The following is a 23,631-nucleotide window of genomic DNA, read 5'->3' as shown; positions in this document are numbered from 1 at the left end:
GATGTCACTTCCTGGGTAACATGTGATGTCACTTCCTGGATAACATGGTGATGTCACTTCCTGGATAACATGGTGATGTCACTTCCTGGGTAACATGGTGATGTCACTTCCTGGGTAACATGTGATGTCACTTCCTGGAGAACATGGTGATGTCACTTCCTGGATAACATGGTGATGTCACTTCCTGGAAAAAATGGCTATGTCACTTCCTGGATAACATAGTGATGTCACTCTCTGGATAATATGGCAATGTCATTTCCTGGATAACAGCTCTGGGAGTCGGGTCGTGACATCACCATGTTATCTAGGAAGTGACATCACCATGTTATCCAGGAAGTGACATCACCATGTTATCCAGGAAGTGAAGCCTTGATGCAGTAATAAGTGCAGGGAAAAAAGCACTTTATAAGCATTTCCCATAATAAGTGTATATTGGTGATTTGTATAACTTTTGGGGGGCAATACAATACTTTAATAAAAATTTTCGCTGCACTTCTCCTTTAATCTGTCACAAGATATTGAACCAACGTATCCAACGATCCTCATTAGAAGAGTCCCACACATTACACTGCTTTGTAAATGTCTCCCTGTGTTGTTGAAAGATTAGTTACAGTCCGTGCCAATAGATGGATCAGTGGAATTAACAAACTCTGAAATACAGCTGTATATTTATTATATATACATCACATATCACAGGGGCAAACAAGATCATATCGTCCATTAGTGAAGCCAGTTATTTACTAGAGATTTTAGAAGGCCAGAAGGTCATTGTAGACCTTTTCATGGTGTCTGGCTGTTAAACCATTTTGTGACACTACAGATGCAGTATTTTTTCTTTGGTTTGTGTCTATGTATACATATATCACCTTAATACAACATAGCGGTATGTAGATTGCATTAAAGGGGTAGTTCACAAACAAATATATGTGTTTCTTTCAAATCAACTGGTGCCAGAAAGTGCCACAGATTTGTAATTTACTCCTATTAAAAAAATCTCAAGTCTTCTATCACTTATCAGCTACTGTATGTCCTGCAGGAAGTGATGTATTCTTTCCAGTCTGGAGAGCAGGAGAGGTTTTCTATGGGGATTTGCTGCTGCTCTGGACAGTTCCTGACATGGACAGAGGTGGCAGCAGAGAGCACTGTGTCAGACTGGAGAGAATACACCACTTCCTGCAGGACAGACAGCAGCTGATAAGTACTGCACAAATGGTGATTTTTTAATAGAAGTAAATTATGCCAGGTTGTTTGTGTGTGAACTACCCCTTTAATACCACCCAAGCATAGGTCAGCCCAGGTCAGGGCAGATATTTTACATATGGTGAGGCCACCAGACCAGAGACTTTCACATAGTCAATATTGGAGCAGTTGACGCCTGATGATGTTCATGGTGACCACTTCATGTAACACAATGCAGCCCTCTGCTGCCAGCCACAGATCCCGACCACTTTCTGATCCCATCACCAGTTCCAGTAATACAGGACATTGTTATTTCCCTTTGTCCTCTTGGTATTAACAGCTGACTATTCCTGGGACAGCTGGCGATGGTGTCCCAGAGGTCTGCTCAGTCCCTAAAATAACCATTCCAGACATTGCCAAGAGGTTTAATCCACTCCACACAGAGGACATGAGATGAAAGCATGGAGAGCGTGCTGATGGTCCTGACTCTGTGCTTTACAGGTAGGCCCTCACCTCACCGCACTACTCTATTATATATCTATAATGCAGTAAGTAACGTATGAGTGACTAACCTATAGCTAGAACCGTATCATCACTAAGGAGAAGGAATTCCTAGATGGTACGTGAATGCTCGTGAATTGTGGATCTTCAGAATGTTCTCTACCTGTCCCTGTGTGGCTTCCCTGTGTGGCTTCCATCCTTCCTGTGGAACGTCATCTAATATTTGTTAGCAAAAGATACAGTATTGCTATCGTGCAGGTAATCGTCCTTACTATTTGTCGTGTTACTAAGGAGCAACAAAGAACTGCAATTAAACTGATCACCGTGAGACCAGGATGGAGCAGAGAATTAGAAAATATCACTTTTATTTATTTGTTTATTTATTTATTTTAAAGTAACCAAATACAATTGGCCACTTTGTATAAATAAATAAATAAATAAATAAATGTTGTATTGTATAATTATCTGTTACATCCAGCTCTCACTGTGGTCACTTCTATTGTAGTTCTCCTTTATAGTTTGGCGACCACTGGGACACAAATACCGGTGGGTTTTGGACCCCAGAACCATCAACTTAAAGAGCAACTAATATCAGCAAAAAAATTCCAGCAAATCTGAACGTCGACATTAAAGTGTGTGTGTGTGTGTATATATATATATATATATATATATATATATATATATATATATATATATGTGTGTGTGTGTGTGTGTGTATATATATATATGTGTGTGTGTGTATATATATATATATATATATATATATATATATATGTGTGTGTGTGTGTGTGTGTTTCTCTACAATGTATGATTGTGTGTGTATATATATATATATATATATATGTGTGTGTTTCTACAATGTATGATCACCTATTGTGCCAGCATGTAAATAGGATTTCCTTTCACTACCACGTATGACGTATCCATAGAATGTGCAGTATTAAGGGGTTCAGCCTCCTCCTAGTGAGGTGGATGTTTGGCCCCCGACAATCATGTTCAGCCTTTGTGAGGATATACCGGGTCATCCCATTATATTGTCTCTGTCGACTCCTGAGTGGAAACATAGAAGATCGTCGGCAGTAATGCCGTGTTTACACGAATCAAAATTCGGCCAATCGATCGCTTAATGATTTTAAAGCAACAATTTGGTTTTTATAACGATCAGCGTTTAGACGAATAAATCATTAGAAAATTCGTATGAAAAATCGTTATTGCGATCGCTTATAAGATCGCTTAAGCCCATCTTTTACATAGAGTGAATTTTTGAACGACTGTTAACACGAAACGATCTGCGAATGTTGAAAGATCAAAATGAATGATTTCTTGCTCGTCGCTTGATTGTTTGCTGTGTTTACACGGAACAATTATCGCTCAAATGCGATCGTTATTGTGAAAATTCGAAGGATAATCGTTCCATGTAAACGCAGCATAAAAGACCCTCTGCTCCATCTAGTCTGCCCTTATATTATTTCCTTTCTTTATATTTTAGGATAAATTTAGGTTTACATTCTGCAATTGTGGATTTACTTACCACATCTGCTGGAAGTTTGTTCCAAGCGTCTACTACTCTTTCAGTGAAATAGCATCTTCTTATGTTTCTTCTGATCTTCCCCTACACTTAACATCAGATGACCCCTTGTGGTGAAGTAGCACCTCAGACGAGGGTTACAGACAGATCCTTGATGTAAGTAATGGTTACACATCCCAGTAGCTTCATCCCGACCATTCACAGTATATGCTATTAATATGTCATACACTATAGCTGTGATAAAACCCCTTTAAAAGAGTTGTTAATCCCCCCCCCCCCAAAAAAAAATAAAAAAAAAATAAATAAAAAAATCAACTGGTGCTAGAGATTTGAAATTTACTTCTATTAAAAAAAAATAAATGACAAAATGACAAAATCTTTATTGAGAAATCGTAGAGACTAAATCACATAGAAGCATTGAAACAAGTAATAAACTCTTTACTGGTTCCTGTATCTCCACTCATGGCCATAGTGCAGGTAAGAAACACAGTACAAGAGAACAATCTGATATGCTATAGAAAATGTATAGAAATAATAAAGTAATACTTACCTGTCCACACTCCCTGGTGTCCTCCTGGCCTCTCACTGCAGCTGCTGCTTCTGAGGCTGTCTTTGCAGCCAATCACTAACAGAAACAGGACAGTGCAGTGGCCAGTGATTGGCTGAGCAGTCTATCACTTCAGAAACAGCCTCATAAGCATCAGCGGCAGCTGTGGCTAGAGGAGCAAAGCCAGAAGGACACCAGGGAGCCTGGACAGGTAAGTCTTATTCTGTTATTCTCTGTGTCAGCCATCCACCCTGCACCTACTATTACATGGAGCGATGCACGGTCAGTGACCTAAAAGAGACAATGATCAACCAATGATCGGCTCCTCGGCTGATCATTGTCTTCATTACCTGATTGGGCAGATAATCGCCCCGTGTAATGCTACGTTTACACGGAGCGATAATTGGCCTAATCGTACGATTAACAATGTCGGAGTAACTATTTTTTTTTATAACGATCAGCGTTTAGACGGTACATTATATCGCACGGAAAATCGTTTTGCGATCGTTTTGCGATCGCTTAAGCCTATCTCACACATTGGTTAAATCGGCGAACGACTGTTTACACGGAACGATCTGCGAATTTTTTGTGAACGACGATTTGAGAACATGTTGAAAGATCAAAATGAACGATTTCTCGTTCGTCGTTTGATCGTTCGCTGCGTTTACACGTACAATTATGCGCAAATTCACACGATAATCGTTACATGTAAACGCACCATAATAGGGCCCCATGTTTGGTCTATTTTATTTGTGGGCCACTACAACATAGTCGGCATAGAATAGATCAAACATAGTCAGAAGTGGATGATGATTGATCTATAGAGCCACATGGTTGTTCTGTGGATATGCTGACACGTGGTGTTAACGGCCCCAAAAAGAGATCTGAGGATGTTACCACTATCTGCACAGTACTACAAGACATGAGATTCAGTGCCACAACTGATAGAAATACAGAACAGCTTATTCCGCATGTATAAAACTGAACATATCTGCCAAACATTGTTGCTTTAAGCAATGTTAAACTGTTCTCCAGGGTGATTCGGTGTACAACAAATTTATTCTTATTACAGGGGTAGTTCAGCAAAAAAAAAAAAAAAAAAAAAGAAATTGAAATCAACTGGTGCCAGAGATTTGTAATTTACTTCTATTAAAAAATCTCAAGTCTTCTTGTACGGGTATGGGAATTTGCTGCTGCTCTGGACAGTTCCTGACACGGACAGAGGTGGCAGCAGAGAGTACTGTGTCAGACTGGAAAGGAAACACCACTTCCTGCAGGACCTACAGCAGCTGATAAGTACTGGTAGTCCGGTGAATATTTTTATTTAAGTATTGTATTACTCCCCAAAAGTTATACAAATTACCAATATACACTTATTATGGGAAATGCTTATAAAGTGCTTTTTTCCCTACACTTACTACTGCATCAAAGCTTCACTTCCTGGATAACATGGTGATGTCACTTCCTGGATAACATGGTGATGTCACATCCTGGTAACATGGTGATGTCACCTCCTGGATAACATGCTGATGTCACTTCCTGGATAACATGGGGATGTCACTTCCTGGATAACATGGGGATGTCACTTCCTGGATAACATGGTGATGTCACTTCCTGGATAACATGGGGATGTCACTTCCTGAATAACATGGTGATGTCACTTCCTGGATAACATGGTGATGTCACGACCCGACTCCCAGAGCTGTGCGGGCTGTGGCTGCTGGAGAGGATGATGGCAGGGGGATGCTCAGTGTCCCTCCAGTGCCCTGTGTCCCTCAGTGTCCTCCTGCCATCATCCTCTCCAGCAGCTACAGCCCGCACAGCTCTGGGAGTCGGGTCGTGACATCCCCATGTTATCCAGGAAGTGACATCACCATGTTATCCAGGAAGTGACATCACCATGTCATTCAGGAAGTGACATCACCATGTATCCAGGAAGTGACATAACCATGTTATCCAGGAAGTGACATCACCATGTTATCCAGGAAGTGACATCACCAAGTCATTCAGGAAGTGACATCACTATGTTATCCAGGAAGTGACATCACCATGTCATTCAGGAAGTGACATCACCATGTATCCAGGAAGTGACATAACCATGTTATCCAGGAAGTGACATCACTATGTTATCCAGGAAGTGACATCACCAAGTCATTCAGGAAGTGACATCACTATGTTATCCAGGAAGTGACATCACCATGTCATTCAGGAAGTGACATCACCATGTTATCCAGGAAGTGACATCACCATGTTATCCAGGAAGTAAAGCCTTGATGCAGTAGTAAGTGCAGGGAAAAAGCACTTTATAAGCATTTCTTGTAATAAGTGTATATTGGGGATTTGTATAATTTTTGGGGAGCAATACAATACTTTAATAAAATTATTCGCCAGACCTCTCCTTTAAGAGAAATTTTTTTTTTTTGCTAATCTCTACAATTTGTAACTTCTCACTGTGGATACATGTTTATACTGTAAGATTGTCTCTTTTATTGTTTCCCAGGGGTCTTATGTCTCAATGAGGAGGAGCGGCTTCACAGCTATCTGATGAAGGATTACAACAAAGACTTGCGTCCAGCGAAGACGGATTCGGACATTATCAGCGTCAGTCTGAAATTAACCCTTACCAATCTCATCTCACTGGTACGTCCCCTGGTTTGACTGTTAGCTGTCAGACATTAGTTCTGTGTGCCTCTGCTATCCTATCCTATATTATACACATGTGGTTAGGTGGTGATTCCCAAAGAACAAATCAGCACAAATGCCCAACTGTTTAAGGGATTCTTTACCAATTTTTTTTCTTTCAAATCAACTGGTGCCAGAAAGTGCCAGAGATTTGTAATTTTCTTCTATTAAAAAATCTCAAGTCTTCCAATACATATCAGCTGCTGTATGTCCTGCAGGAAGTGGTGTATTTTCTCCAGTGTGACACAGTTCTCTCTGCTGCCACCTCTGTCCATGTCAGGAACTGTCCAGAGCAGGAGAGGTTTTCTATGGGGATTTGCTGCTGCTCTGGACAGTTCCTGACATGGACAGAGGTGGCAGCAGAGAGCACTGTGTCAGACTGGAGAGAATACACCACTTCCTGCAGGACATAACGCAGCTGATAAGTACAGGAAGACTCGAGATTTTTTTGGAGAAGTAAATTACAAATCTCTGGCACTTTCTGACAGCAGCTGATCTGAAAGAAAACATTGTTTGGTGAACAACCCCTTTAAGCAAGGTGGAGGAGGGGTGTTGATTTAGTTTTGCTTTATAGCCACAGGATCATTGTGAAGTGTTAACCATAGTATCCTAGAGCTCATCTACAGTATCCCACAGCTAAAGCTTTGCTGTAACAGGATAATGCAACAGGAAAATAATCACCAGCAAATATACAACAGAACGACGGGTAAAGAAAAGAATTAAAGGGGCATTCTGCTTATGATAAAAAAAAAATTACACCTTGCCAGTCAAACTCACCAAGTATTTTGAGCCGTCTCTGTATACAGCTAACATGGTGCCTGCCAGGAAACTACATTTCCCATCATGCAGCACGGCGCTGACATCAGTCCATACATCCCCTGTCACTTATGGACCCCTCCCCCAGGACTCAGCGTCAGCATCTCCTGTGCAATAGGGACATATCAGCAGGTTAGAATCGTCTCACCTGCTGATAGTTCCCCTTTAAATCATACAATTTTTTATGCCTGTACTTTTTAATGCTTATACTGTGTCGTGCATCTGTACTGACAAACATTCAGCATTTTCACTTTTTTTTTTTATCACTCCCTTTGCAGAATGAAAAGAAAGAAGCCTTGACCACTAATGTCTGGGTAGAAATGGTAAGTAAGTACGTCCAATAACCCTACAACTGTGCTAGAGAGAAAGCACATATAGTGTAAGGGCCCTATCACACGGGACGATTATCGTGCAAAAAATCGTTATATCGTTCGAATTTAAAAGATAATCGTTCTGTGTAATTGCAGGCAACGATCGGAAAATCGTTCGTATGTCCTTGATCGTTGATTTAGATCTGAACCTAAAATTATTGTTAATCGTTCGCTGTAATTCCACATTCGTTCGCTCAAGTTCCGCATTTGTTCACTAATCGTTCAGTGTAATTGCACATTGTCCATTGTTTTGCTGGGATCAGAAGGAATAAATGATCATAGTAACGATCATAACTAACGACCATCGTCCTATGTAATATGGTGAACGATTTCAGGTTAACGATAAACAATCTCGTTTGCGATCGTATATCGTTAGTCGTTAATCATTAAAAATCGCTCCGTGTAATAGGACCTTAAGGCTGGGCTCACACTACATCTTTTTTCATAATAGATGGATAAAAAATAGATGGAAAAACGGATGTATTCCGTTCACTTCCATTATAAAAGAAACATAGTGGGAACCCAGCCTGATACTTTAGGGAGGAATATATGCGTAAGAGAGGGCTATGGATGCCGCTCACCTTGGGTGGTCGTGCTGCGAGCCCTGCACCGCCAATAGCTTGTAGTGGAGTGTAACCATCTGCAGCACGTCCACTGGACCAAGGGACCCGATACAGGAGATCAGAAGAAGCTAGCACCCTGGAGGTCCAGTTGTGCGGAGAATCCGAGAGATATAGCAGATAATCGGTAGATTATGGGTTACTACATCAAGGAGGACTGGAGTCGTACTTAGGCTATGTTCACACAACGTCAAAAATATTGAAAAGGTGGGCGATTTTCACATTTTAAAAAAAACATCAATTTTTGACGTGATTTAACTGACTGCAATAGCAATGCATTGAAGTCAATAAGAAGACGGACGTCCAATGCACACAGTGTATTGAATAACGGACGTTTTTGCAGCGGACGTCAAAATAATGAACATGATCATTATTTTCGGACGTCTTTTCCAAACAGCGGACGTTTTTTTATTAGTTGTTCACACACAGTTTTCCTTTTGTCACCGTTCTTTCTCCGTCTTTACTATTAAATTCAATGAACTTTTCAATTAAACCGCATCCAAAGTTTAATTAGTAACCAAACTAAAATAATTTACAAACACCAGTCATTGCACTAAGGGGAGGCCAGGCTGCTAAAAAATTTTGAGTCTAAAATAACGGACGTCATTTTAAACGGAGCTGAAAAAAACATTGTGTGAAGAAAATAGCCAAACAGCTGTTTCACACCCCTTCCAGTTCTTCTACAGACCTGTAGAAGCGCCGGAAGGAGCGCGAAACAGCTGTAACCAGCAACACAGTTTGGCTCACACTGGCGTCTCACCTGCAATGATATATATTTTTTTTTAATAAGGAAACGATGGAACTGCTACGAGGTGGTGAGTGCCGCTAATTTTCTTTTATACGATATTACGAACTGAAAGACTGTATACTAGTAGCTGAGCACCCACATAGCTAAATACCTATTCCATCTGCCTGCAAAGATTCACTCCTTGTAAGTTGGATAAGAGAGTGTGTTCCATGGGAAGGTATTCCTGCTGTTTCTAATTACTTTACTATTTATTCAGTGCATGATGTGTTTCGGGGGAGACTCTCTACATCAGATTGATTAGTCTCCCTCTAAACACTTCATCCATTGTATAAAGCCTTGTTATCACGCTTACTACAACTCCCATCCTCCTTGAAGTAGTAATCCATCATCTACCGATCATCGGCTATATCTCTCGGATTCTCCGCACAACTTGACCTCCAGGGGGCTAATAAACATACAAGACATGTGACTAGTAATGTCCGCCTGTGACCTTTGTATCTTCCTGATAAATCTATTCTCGTCATTGACTCGCTTGTTATCCGCTTGTATGAGATAGAAAAGTAACCTTGGACTCACATTAAACGTATTAAAGGGGTACTCAGGTGAAAATCTTTTTTCTTTCAAATCAACTGATTTCTTAAAGTTATATACAGTTGCAGGACATACAGAAGCTGATAAGTACTGGAAGACTGGAGAATTTTAAATAGATGTAACTTACAACTGTATATACCTTTCTGAAACCAGTTGATTTTAATGGAAAATAAAATCCAACGGAGTACCCCTTTAACCTCCATAAGTAATTTTGCTGATCTGCGCCTTTTTTTGTACTTTCAGCAATGGAAAGATTATCGTCTGAGCTGGGATCCAGAAGAATATGGCGGCATTGAAACCACACGTATACCTTCCACCATGGTGTGGCTTCCAGATATCGGCCTAGAAAACAAGTCAGTAATATTCAAGACCATCCAGACTGAGTATAGAAAGTGATGTGGAGTTGGTGATGCACGGTCGCTCCACTTGGTGACTTCTTTATTAAAGTATTGTGTTGCCCCCCAAAAGTTATACAAATCCCCAATATACACTTATTATGGGAAATGCTTATAAAGTGCTTTTCTCCCTGCACTTACTACTGCATGAAAGCTTCACTTCCTGGATAACATGGTGATGTCACTTCCTGGATAACATGGTGATGTCACTTCCTGGATAACATGGTGATGTCACTTCCTGGATAACATGGTGATGTCACTTCCTGGATAACATGGTGATGTCACTTCCTGGATAACATGGGGATGTCACTTCCTGGATATCATGGCGATGTCACTTCCTGGATAACATGGCGATGTCACTTCCTGGATAACATGGTGATGTCACTTCCTGGATAACATGGTGATGTCACGACCCGACTCCCAGAGCTGTGTGGGCTGTGGCTGCTGAAGAGGATGATGGCAGGGGGATGCTCAGTGTCCCTCCAGTGCCCTGTGTCCCTTAGTGTCCCCCTGCCATCATCCTCTCCAGCAGCCACAGCCCGCACAGTTCTGGGAGTGGGTCGTGACATCACCATGTTATCCAGGAAGTGACATCACCATGTTATTCAGGAAGTGACATCACCACGTTATTCAGGAAGTGACATCACCATGTTATCCAGGAAGTGAGATCACCATGTTATCCAGGGAGGGACATCACCATGTTATCCAGGAAGTGACATCACCATGGTATCCAGGGAGTGACATCACCATGTTATCCAGGGAGTGACATCACCATGTTATCCAGGGAGTGACATCACCATGTTATCCAGGGAGTGACATCACCATGTTATCCAGGGAGTGACATCACCATGTTATCCAGGGAGTGACATCACCATGTTATCCAGGAAGTGACATCACCATGGTATCCAGGAAGTGACATCACCATGTTATCCAGGGAGTGACATCACCATGTTATCCAGGGAGGGACATCACCATGTTATCCAGGGAGTGACATCACCATGTTATCCAGGGAGTGACATCACCATGTTATCCAGGAAGTGACATCACCATGTTATCCAGGAAGTGACATCACCATGTTATCCAGGAAGTGAAGCCTTGATACAGTAGTAATTGCAGGGAAAAAAGCACTTTATAAGCATTTCCTGTAATAAGTGTATATTGGGGGTTTGTATAACTTTTGGGAGGCAATAGAATAGTTTAATAAAAAATTTCGCCGGACTTCTCCTTCAATATAGAGGGGTTCTGTGTCCAGGCTCATCATCTCCTGGCTAAAGTGGAAAGTGACTACATTAACAGTTTTTTTTTTTCCTTAATCGTGTTCCTCCTGCATTACACAGACAACCTTTTCATTTAAAGGGGTTATTCACCAAAAATGTTTTATTTCAAATCAACTGGTGCCAGAAAGTGCCAGACAGTTGTAGTTTACTTCTAGTAAAAAAGTTAGTCTTCCAGTACTTATCAGCTGCTGTATGTCCTGCAGCAAGTTGAATTCTTTCCAGACTGGAGAGCTGGAGAGGTTTTCTATGAGGATTTGCTGCTGCTCTGGACAGTTCCTGACATGGACAGAGGTGACAGCAGAGAGCACTGGGTCAGACTGGACAGAATACACCACTTCCTGCAGGACATACAGCAGCTGATAAGTACTGGAAAATGTGAGATTTTTAAATAGAAGTAAACTACAAATCTCTGGCACCCATTAATTTAGGGAACAACCGCTTTAACTCACAGTATGTGGAAAAGCAATGAAGCAAAGGTTTTTTAAACTTTACCGAATATTTAAAAAAAAAAAAAAATAAGTGAACTTTTTCCTTCAAATTTTAGCAGCCAATCTGAATTCACAGGTGAAATGACAGTGGGGCATCCTGGGACATCTGGACAGGGCTATCCTGGGAATCTACAGCTAAATCTTTTTATGAGACTGTCTTGGGCTGGGTTCACACCGCGTTGTTGCACTCCGTTGTTTTTTCATCCATTGTATGTGTGTTGGGGGGGACGGATGAAAAAACTGTTGCGTTATTGTTCATCTATTTAAATTTGTTCTTTTCATTGACTTCAATTATAGAAAAAAAGGATCAAAAAATTGATCAAAGTGCGTCTGTTTTTTTAGCGTAAACAAAAACATGGTAGACTATATTTTTGTGTGCGCTAAAAAATATGTTTTTTGATCCCTATTTTTCATCAGTTTTTTTTAAATCTTTTTTTTTTTAATAAAACGGATTAAAGAAAAAAAAAAAAACGGATTGGAAACATGCAGTGTGAACCCAGCCCTACCCAACATCTGCATGTATCATGTCCTCTCTGGCCACTTGTCGGCTTTTACTGCAATTGTAAAGGAGAGTAATGTATAGGCAGAAATATTCCTGAAGATGTTCAGAATGATTGAGGTTGACGATTTCTTCTCCATTTTCAGTGTAGATGGCGTCTTTAACATCGCCCTGTACGCCAACACCTTGGTTTCAAACGATGGTTCCATCTACTGGCTGCCTCCTGCCATCTATCAGAGCAGCTGCCCCATTGTGGCTACATATTTCCCATTTGATTGGCAGAATTGCTCCATGGTTTTTCAGTAAGTATATGGAGATGTATTTTTTACGAATTCCAATGTGGTATTAAAGTGTACCTGTCATATAAATGTCACTTTTCAAAAATCAATAAGTATCAATAGTACAAGCCATTTGAGGAACTCTGTAATGGGTTTTATTTAGCAAAAGAATTTCCTTCTGTACTCAAAAAGCTGTTTTCCTACCTCCCCCCCCTCACTTCAGAGGAAGCAGGATTTCTGTGTCCATTATGCTCTATGGAGGGGGGAGGGGCTGAGGGGGATGAGGGAGATTGCCAGGGGGTTCAGGGGTCGGACCCTCACAATCTCCTACTTTCCCCCTATCCTCTGGAAAGGGGAAAAGTAAATTTTTCCCGGTATGCCCCTTTAAGCAGAAGAGTTTCCTTCTGCAGTCAAAAAGCTGTTTTTCTACCTCCCCCCTCACTTCAGAAGAAGCAGGATTTCTGTGTCCATTATGGTCTATGGAAAGGGGAGGGGTTGAAGGGGTGAGTGAGCATGGAGAGGAGAAAAGGCCACCCTGCACAGCACATCATCCTGCAATCTTCTCTCACCAAGCTCCCAGACCAGCACTTTCCTTTCTGACCTGTTAATCCAGCGTTTTATGCGCTCAGACAGTCTCCGAACTGCACAGCTGCTTCTCTGCTCTCCCTGCTCACTCATCCCACTCGGCCCCTCCCCCCTCCATAGGTTATAATGGACTCAGCAAACCTGTCCCTTGTCTGTTTGGCCATGTTTTTGTTGTACACTAAAACAATAGATGCGTTTTGATCCGTATTTCTTTATAATGAAAGACAATGGGAAAATGGATGCACACAAACGCATACATTTTTAATCTGTTTTTCATTCATTTTTTGCATAAAACGGACAGCAAAACGCAGTGTGAACCCAGCCTAACTTGAATTTGTGTAATAAGATAAAAACAGCATTTGAATGAGGACACCGGTACAAACAGTGTGATACAAGAAAGCGTGATTCCTTCCTACTGACCTCTGGTCTCCTATATAACTCAGGTCCCAGACGTACAGCGCCAATGAGATCGCACTGCTTCTGACAGAGAAAGATGGGAAGGCAATAGAATGGATTGAAATAGACCCAGAAGCCTTCACAGGTATGAAGCAACATATGGTAACAGGGGCTTTACCATTCAGGCTATGTTTGCACACAGTTTTTCCAGCCTCAAAAAACGGCTGAAAAAACAGCTGTTAAAAAAAAAAAAAAAGGCCAACACTCTAGTTATTTTTTTGCTTTCAGTTTTTCAGTCTGTTTATTCAGCTGTTCTTTCTGAGCTGTAAAACAAACGACTAAAAATACCCTGTGTGTGTGAACATAGTCTCAGGATGGTTTCATTCATTCAGATATGTTGTCAAAGTGGACGTGGAGCCACCTTACGCATTTGTCCTCATTTACTTGTTTTATCTATTTGAAACATTGACAAAAATAACAGGTCAAATTATATACAAATTACTAATTCTTTGAACTTCAGTCAATATGTTTTTTTTTTTTTTTGCAAAAAATGAAGTTGAAGTACTAGCAAAGCGAATAGCTTGGCCAGGCTCGGTGGTCGGCTTGTCAGCCTGCTGCCTTTGAACTCTGTGCTGGTGCCTGGAAAAGCTGGATCCAATCCTGGGAAACTTCTCCCAGGAAGGGAGCAGCACGAAGTTCAAAGACAGCAGGCCGACAAGCCGCCCGCCAAGTCTAGCGAAGCTTGGCTAGTCCCTAAGGGCCTTTTGTATGGAGCAATTATCGTCTGAATCTGCCTAATTATTGCTCCGTGTAGTAGAGACAATGATCAGCCTAAAATCATTGTCCGCCAACCGTGTATCGCTACGTGTAATAGTGATGCGCAGCCAATAGCTAACGATTGAATAAACTGTTATACATCACCTCTCCATACTCCCATTCTTCTCCTGCCCTCTTCTTTCATCCCGGTGGTCCCGGCCAGTGATTGGCTGAGCGGCCTGTCATCTCAGACACTGCTCTGAAGCTGCAGCCATGGTGCAGAGAACAGGAGAAGACCAGGGGCATGGAGAGGTGATGTATAACAGTTTAGGGCTAGGACTGCACGGACATCATAAACAATGTCCATGCAGCCCTTGCTAAATAATAACTGAGCCGTGTAATAGGCCCAGTAAAGGAGTGCTGATTTGGCAGATCGGCACTCGTTTCCATTGTTGATCGGACCGTCTAATAGTCTCCTAACCGTGACCCTTCTGACCTGCTGATATTTTGCATCTTGTATACATATAATCTTTCTAGAAAATGGGGAATGGGCCATAAAACACATGCCAGCCAAGAAGATTATCGACCATCGCCACACCGTGGACGACATCAATTACCAGGCCATCGTCTTCTATCTCGTCATTCAGAGGAAGCCGCTCTTCTACATCATCAACATCATAGTGCCCTGTGTTCTCATCTCATTCGTCAGTGTCCTGGTGTATTTCCTCCCTGCCAAAGGTATCACTTAGTATTGGTCTATATAAAGGAGCGGTGGGTGGGGCGTCGGGGTGGGAAATGACTCGGTATTGGTCTATATATAGGGGCAGTGGGCGGGGTATCACTCAGTATTGGTCTATATATAGGAGCGGTGGGTGGGGCGTCAGGGTGGGATAGCACTCGTATTCGTCTATATATAAGAGCCCGGGGGGGGGGGGCACTTTCATCTCCCATCATTGTAACCTCTCCTTCTTTATTCGTTTTTTTCTTCTTTAAAGCGGGAGGTCAGAAATGTACGGTATCTATCAACATCCTGCTGGCTCAGACTGTATTTCTCTTCCTGATAGCCAAAAAAATTCCAGAAACATCCACAGCCGTGCCGCTTATAGTAAAGTAAGTGTTCGACGTCATGTGCTCGAGGTCCATTTAGTTGTATTTTCATACTTGGAGCATAGTAAAGTATTGTATTACTCCCCAATTATACAAATCCCCAATATACACTTATTACTGGAAATGCTTATAAAGTGCTTTTTTCCCTGCACTTATTACTGCATCAAGGCTTCACTTCCTGGATAACATGGTGAGGTCACTTCCTGGATAAAATGGTGATGTCACTTCCTGGATAACACGGGGATGTCACTTCCTGGATAACATGGTGATGTCACTTCCTGGATAACATGGTGATGTCACTTTCTGGATAACACGGGGATGTCACTTCCTGGATAAAATGGTGATGTCACTTCCTGGATAACATGGTGATGTCACTTCCTGGATAACATGGTGATGTCACGACCCGACTCAAAGAGCTGTGTGGGCTGTGGCTGCTGGAGAGGATGATGGCAGGGGGACACTGAGGGACACAGGACACTGGAGGAACATTGAGCATCCCCCTGCCATCATCCTCTCCAGCAGCCACAGCCCGAACAGCTCTGGGAGTCGGGTTCAGGTCACCATTTTATCCAGGAAGTGACATCACAATGTTATCCAGGAAGTGACATCACCATGTTATCCAGGAAGTGAAATCACCATGTTATCCAGGAAGTGACATCACCATGTTATCCAGGAAGTGAGGCCTTGATGCAGTAGTAAGTGCAGGGAAAAAAGCACTTTAAGTGTATATTGGTGATTTTTTTTGAGGAGGATAATACAATACTGTAATAAAAATTTTTGCCGAACTTCTTTTACCTTTTAAAGATCACCTTATTGCTTAAAGGGGTTGTTCACCAGTGCCAGAAAGTGCCAGAGATTTGGAATTTACTTCTATGAAAAAAAAAATCTCCAGTCTTCCAGTACTTATCAGCTGCTGTATGTCCTGCAGGAAGTTGTGTATTCTTCCCAGTCTGACAAAGTGCTCTCTGCTGCCACCTCTATCCATGTCAGGAACTGTCCAAAGCGGGAGGAAATCCCCATAGAAAACCTCTCCTGCTCTGAACAGTTCCTGACATGGTCTTACTCCCCCCTTTTCATTTCTTCTGCACCTCTCCTTTCTACCCTAACTGCATGGCCCTTACCCCTCCCCCAGGTACAGACAAAACTTACTGTGGCTCAAAAGTAGGGACTCTTCCTCCAAAAGAGGGACACTTGGGAGGTATGTGCATGTGATTCTGTGTGATCCAGCATCTTCGGTAAAAGTGATCTTTTTTTGGGGGGGCAGTCAGTATCACAGAGGCGGGTCTGTGGTCTATGACGCTGTCTGTGCCCTCCCCACTCTTCAGCCACTGCTGTATCTTCAGGACACCACCCACCTTCTCCACAATGACTGACAGCTGGCTCATGTTGATATTCCGCTCATTTAGTACTGAGCCGGCTGTCAATCATTACGGAGGAGGCGGGGATTGGGATTGGAGGCGGGGAGCAGGGAGGATGGCGGATCGCACAGCATGGCTAAAGGTATGTATGCAGTGCTCGGCATCTGGAACCTGGCAGCACTGGTGTATGTGTATTCCCTTTAGGATTCATGGTGCCTACATGTATGTGATCTTGAATTCTGTAACATTTATGTGTAATGAGAATATTTCCTTTTCTAGGTATATAACATTTCTTATCGTGGTCACTATCACCATCGTAGTTAATGCTGTCGTTGTCTTAAACGTTTCACTCCGCACCCCAAACACCCACAGCATGTCAAGTAACATCAGAGAGGTAGGTACGGGGAAAAGCGATTGTTGGCTCACTCGGTTACACAGTATTGTGTGAGCTCTGAAAAAATCTTAAAGGGAGTTCAGCAGTGAGTACTCCATGTATTGTGACCCAGTTCTGGGCATAGTGGGGACCCTGGTGAGCAGACCTTCAGCGATCTGCTATGCCATGCTGAAAACACAAAAATCTGTGTATGAGCTTTTCTCTCTGTCTCCCCCTACTCCCCCTCCCTTCTGAGTCCCTGACTGGCTTTATCTGCAACACTGTAGCTTCTTTGTAATACTAGGAGGGTTATTCTGAGGTCAAGTTGGTGATGAACTCACTGTGATTTATCCTCCCAGTATTACAAAGAAGCTACAATGTTGCAGATACAGCCAATCAGGGACTTGTTTACATCAGCCGTCTCAGAAGGGAGGGGGTAGGAGGAGGTGGAGACAGAGAGAAAAGCTCACACACAGATTTTTGCGTCTTAAGCAGAAAGCAGCAGATGAAAACTGGGGGAAGGAGACTGAATAGATAATAACAAGTGTGGAAGTAATTGTTAGTCTCTCACCATGGGCAGGAACATATAAAATGTTATGTTTGAGTAGAATACCCCTTTAATGTAGGCGGTGCTGCCATGCTGTGAACTGGGAAAAAAATATTCCCCCACTGGTAGAATCTATATGGATCAGACCTGAGATGAAATGTATCTACAGATTTGCAGCCTCTTAATCGTGTTGTGGGTTTGTATGGTTTTCACTCATTTCTTTGTATAAGGCCGGGTTCACACTGCGTTTTTGCAATAAATTCAACGTGTTTACGATAGTTATCTTTGGATTCAGGTTCTGATGTTTTTCGGCAGTATACAGTATATACCTTTGTCAGTCCTTGACCTTGCGCTGAAGCGCTAATAACATTTACCTTCAATTACTTATGGCTCTCAGCTCTTCCTGAGGAAGCTGCCGCGACTTCTTAAGATGCATCTCCGCCAAAGCGACCTGGCGCCCGAACCCGTGCCGCTCACACGACGCAGCAGTTCTCTAGGGCTGATAATAAAGGCGGATGAATACATGCTGAGGAAACCCAGGAGCGAACTGATGTTCGAAAAGCAGAAGCAGCGAGACGGACTCATGAAGGTCGTGCTGGAAAAAATTGGTATGTCTCTTTTTTTTCATGCATTTGTATTTTTTCTGGCGTTTTTGGCTTTATGTGTGAATGATCTTTTTCGTGGTTGAGGTCTTTTTGTGCGCTGAACTTTTTTTTCCCTCTGCCATCACATGACCTCGCTGCTGGAGCAAAAAAGGTGACAAAAACACCCCAAAAAACACCATATGCCCAGCAATGACAACCAGAACAATCCCATTGAAGTCTATGGGAGAAAAAACGCCACAGTTTGCCGAGAAAACGCCACCCCTCAGAATGCTGTGTTTTGGAAAATCTGTCACAGAGCCTCAAAAACACCAGGAAGGAGAGAAAAAGGCCGCCCCAAAAAAACGCTATGTGGTAGATTTATCAAAGTGGTGTAAAGTAGAGCTGGCTCAGTTACCCCTAGCAACCAATCAGATTCCACTTTTCATTCCTCACAGACTCTTTGTAAAATGAAAGGTGGGATCTGATTGGTTGCTAGGGGCGACTAAGACAGTTTCACTTTACACCATGAGGGAGATTTATCAAACATGGTGTAAAGTGAAACTGGCTCAGTTGCCCCTAGCAACCAATCAGATTCCACCTTTCATTTTCCAAAGAGTCTGTGAGGAAGGAAAGGTGGAATCTGATTGGTTGCTAGGGGCAACTGAGCCAGTTTCACTTTACCGCACATTTGATAAATCTCCGCCCAGTGTAAGGCCGATCATAAACTTCTATTAAGTTCTTGCTAACATCTGTCTGCTGGCGTTTTTATTGGTGTTTTTCTAATATTTTAAGGGGGTATTCAAGAAAAAAATAAACTTTTCCCCTATCCACAGGATAGGGGAGAAGTAGGAGATCGCAAGAAGTCTGACCTATGTAACCCCACTGATCTCTGTATTGGCCCCTGGCTGTTATTTGAAAACAACAGCCGTTGCTTTAAAATGATGGTAAATATTTGCCATTAAATGGCGGCCATCCATTCAATTTCAGCAGTGTGTGAACAGAGCCTTTTTTTGTTTTCAGTCCACTCCTGGTTTTGGTGCAAAAATACTGTGTGTGAACATAGCCTTAGGGTGCGGGGGTTAACAGCGCTGAGTTTAACATATTCGCGGTGGGATGATAATCCCGCTGTAAGTGTGTCATCCTATTGAAATGCATGGGCAAGTATCTGCAGCGTATTTCGCTGTGTATCTGCTGCGGATACGTTGTGTGTGAAGGCACCCGAAGACTGAATGCACAATTTTTTGTTTCTTTTAATTTGAGGTAAAGGAATCGGAAATGGCACGGTACAAGAGCTAATTCACAGTCTGAGCCAAGCGGCTCCAGAGATACGAGACACAGTGGAAGCCTGTAACCACATTGCTAGAACTACCAGAGAAAAGAATGAGTTTAAGAGTGTAAGTCTCCATAATGTCCTAACAAAGTCCATGTTCCTGTGATAGGATCCATGTGGTGTTGTGTTGCCCATTGCCACATTTAATTGCCATAGCATACACACACACACAACACAGCCTGCTGCAGCCATAGCACACATACACACACATACACGGGGCGCCTGCTGCAGCCATAGCACACACATGCAGCCTGCTGCAGCCATAGCACACACACACACACACACACAGCCTGCTGCAGCCATAGCGCACACACACACACAGCCTGCTGCAGCCTTAGCACACATACACACAGCATGCTGCAGCCATAGCACACACAAAGCCTGCTGCAGCACACACACACACAAAAACACGCAGCCTGCTGCAGCCATAGCACACACACGGCCTGCTACAGCCATTGCACACACAGCCTGCTGCAGCCATAGCACACACACACACACAGCCTGCTGCAGCCATAGCACACATAAACACACCTATTAAAACCTACTATAAATCGCTTGTACTTTTAAATTCTGCAAAAAATAATTCAATAACAGTTACACTTTAAGAGCTGACACGTAAGATTTTATGGCCAATAACTAAATGTATCTCATGTTTTAGGAGAACGAGGAGTGGATTTTGATAGGTCGAGTAATAGACAGAGTCTGTTTCTTGATCATGTTCTCGCTGTTCATCCTGGGCTCCATCGGCACCTTCCTGGCCGGCCACTACAATCAGGCACCAGCTCAGCCTTTCCCTGGAGATCCAAAACTTTATCTACCACAGTCTCATGGATCCACCTGAAAGCATCACTGACTGGTTGGATGCCATCTGCTTTCTTGCTATGAGTCTACCTCCTGTACTGGGAGTTCTGTATCAGCTGTAGACTAAACCTTTAGACCTAATAATAGCTGTGGTCCTTCCTTCTATCTGGTCAGGAAATGTCCTCGCTGCAGGTACTGGATCAGTCACTGGCAGAATACACCTGCTTAGACTTGAAAAGAGGATAAAATGACGTTAGTTACAATGAAGGTTTTACCTGGACTTGGTGGTCTATATACTTATATACTTTTATATTCATGTGGGATCTGTGGGTTTATTTTCATTATTAGGTTTAATTTGTATAGAAAAAACAGGTTAGAAATGCAAAGACAAATCCCTTTAAATCCCTTTAAATCTTCTTACACTTCTGTGTTGAGTTTGTAACTTGCAGGGTCATCTTTTGTAGAATTGTATGTAATTTTAAAAGAAATATATTTTGCCTTTGTGTCATGCATCTTACCTATATACCTATATTACCTATGATGGAATGTTTAGGAAATAATGAATATTGCCTTTTATTTGTAAATTCAGAAAAAAAGCAAAAAAGATCAACTGGTGCCAGAAAGTTATATTGATTTGTAATTTACTTCTATTAAAAAAAAATAAAAAATCTTCAGTCTTCCAGTACTTATCATCTGCTGTATGTCCTACAGGAAGTGGTGTGTTCTCTCCAGTCTGACACAGTGCTCTCTGCTGCCACCTCTGTCCATGTGTCCAGAGCAGCAGCAAATCCCCATAAAAAACTTCTCCTGCTCTGGACAGTTCCTGACATGGACAGAGGTGGCAGCAGAGAGCGCTGTATCAGACTGGAAAGAATATAAAACTTCCTGCAGGACATACAGCAGCTGATAAGTACTGGAAGACTGGAGATTTTTTAATAAAAATAAATTACAAATCTATATAACTTTCTGAAACCAGTTGTTCTGAAAGAATGTGTTCGCTGAACTGCCCCTTTAAGAGCAATCCGAAGCGTGTAGTCTGACATGCAGACTGTAGAATGATTTACTTTGCGCAGTTGTAGTTATAATATGAGAATGATGGTAAGAGACTCATTTTTCCTTTCATATGTGACATATTGCTAAATATTATGGTTTTTTGTCATTGGGAATAGAGATGTGTATCATTGGGGGGGGGTTGTATCATGGGGGGGGGTTGACAGTCATGTGACAAGTTACATCTACTCTAATGCTCTTGTCTGAAAACATTCCTTGGCTTATATGGAGCTGGAGATCAGGATCTGGCCGTTTTTCGGCCAAATGATTGACCATGTTGTATATTTTTATGACTACTATATATTTACTACTTCCCGGGGATGAGCATTGCCAGCCGCCCCTCATCCATTCTCCCCCAATAGATTTTACATGTTAATAAGGAAACTGTATATATTTGTAATTTACTTCTATTTAAAAATCTCCAGTCCTCCACTACTTATCAGCTGCTGTATGTCCTGCAGGAAGTGGTGTATTCTTTCCAGTCTGACACAGTGCTCTCTGCTGCCACCTCTGTCCATGTCAGGAACTGTCCAGAGCAGCAGCAAATCCCCATAGAAAACCTTTCCTCCTCTCCAAACTGGAAAGAATACTTCATTTCCTGGAGGACATACAGCAGCTGATAAGTACGGAAAGATTTGAGATTTTTAATAGAAGTAAGTTACGAATCTCTGGCACCAGTTGATTTGAATAATGGATTCAGCAGCTTCCTTCTAAAAACCAACCCTACACAGATGTGGCCGGGCCTTAGAACGGGAAAACTATGAAGGTACTGGTGTTAAGGGCGACCCCCCCATAGCCACATATTGCACTAGTTTATATATATAGGTGGCCAATTCTATATACTTGAACTGCTCTTATATCTTATAACCTCACATATATGCACTAAATACGTGTGATACAGTAAAGGAGAGGGGGAACTCATGGCTCCTACATGATACGGTGTAAATATCCACCCAGGACTGTAGTATAGAAGTACTCATCTATAAGCAACTAACAGTCTGGTCCAGGCAGGGATGTGGCTAGGATTCATGGGGTAATCCTGTATGGGAGACCCCCACCCACGCTACACATACTCACCTGGCGCAGTTCTCTACCCTTCCTTCTCTCTCCCAGCTTCTTGGAGCCGGAGAGGTCAGGCGAGGTCAGCCTTTATGGTAACTACGCACCTGGATACAGGACATATTTCTGATGCTGATGCATTGGACACATTATTAAAGGGGTACTCCAGCCAAAATATTTTTCTTTCAAAGTTTGTAAGTTACTTCTATTTAAAAAGCTCCAGTCTTCCAGTACTTATCAGCTGCTGCATGTCCTACAGGAAGTGGTGTATTGTTTCCAGTCTGACACAGTGCTCTCTGCTGCCACCTTTGTCCATGTCAGGAACTGTCCAGAGCAGGAGAGGTTTTCTTTTCTTTTTTTTTTTTTTTTTAAAGATATTCCTGACATGGACAGAGGTGGCAGCAGAGAGCACTGTGTCAGACTGCAGAGAATACACCACTTCCTGCAGGACATATAGCAGCTGATAAGTACTGGAACACTGGAGATTTTTAAATAGAAGTAAATTAAAAACTTATATAACTTTCTTACACCAGTTGGTTTGAAAGAAAAAGATTTTCGCCGGAGTACCCCTTTAATGCTACTGAGTAGACTGATATTTTCTTTTCTTGTATCAAATGTCTTACAGAATTAAAAAAAAAGATCAGAAAACTGGTTAAGTGTTGATGAGGGGCATCAGTGGTAAACCAGTATGGGTGGGGGGTTCTGTTTCAGTATTGGAGGGGGTTCCAGAGTTATGGTGTACCCCAGCGGTCATGAGATGGGCAGTTTTCTGTCTCTGTATTGTACCTCTTGGTCTTCTCTCAGCGGTATCATAGTGTAACTCTTAACGCATCTCACAGCTTCTGAATCTTTTCCTGAGTGTCTTAGCTTTATTATGCTTATTGTAAAACCTTTTGTCTGTAACATGTTAATAAATATTATGGCTGGTGTACCGTATGTACCACTTTCCATGAGCTGCTATCAGGACAGAAACGTCCTACCATGTCCCAATAGAGATGAATACCACAAAATAATTATATACATTATATATTATATACATTATATACGGGCGGCCATCTCATATCACTGCAGACTATCACACACAATAGTAAGGTTGCAGCACCTGCTGTGGTCATTGCCTGTCTGCTCTTTCTGGGGCATCATTCACCACAGGACAGCATGATAT

The 23,631-nt window shown here is 42.2% G+C and overlaps 1 protein-coding gene across 1 annotated transcript; it reads left to right on the top strand.

The window, feature by feature from the left end:
* The first annotated feature begins 1,640 nt into the window (after positions 1-1,640).
* Positions 1,641-20,802, top strand: CHRNG (cholinergic receptor nicotinic gamma subunit). Its single transcript, XM_069973393.1, has 12 exons — positions 1,641-1,680; positions 6,256-6,395; positions 7,532-7,576; positions 9,827-9,936; positions 12,389-12,544; positions 13,549-13,646; positions 14,795-14,995; positions 15,253-15,367; positions 17,002-17,116; positions 18,040-18,250; positions 19,487-19,620; positions 20,215-20,802. Exons 1-12 carry the CDS (start codon positions 1,641-1,643, stop codon positions 20,395-20,397), a joined length of 1,548 nt encoding a protein of 515 aa, XP_069829494.1. The 3' UTR covers positions 20,398-20,802.
* The last annotated feature ends 2,829 nt before the right edge of the window (positions 20,803-23,631 follow it).

This window comes from Dendropsophus ebraccatus, chromosome 6 (assembly GCF_027789765.1).
Source record: "Dendropsophus ebraccatus isolate aDenEbr1 chromosome 6, aDenEbr1.pat, whole genome shotgun sequence".
In the NCBI taxonomy this organism is placed as follows: Eukaryota; Metazoa; Chordata; class Amphibia; order Anura; family Hylidae; genus Dendropsophus; species Dendropsophus ebraccatus.
Note: the sequence above shows the minus strand (reverse complement) of the source record. Positions and strands in the feature narration are given on the sequence as shown.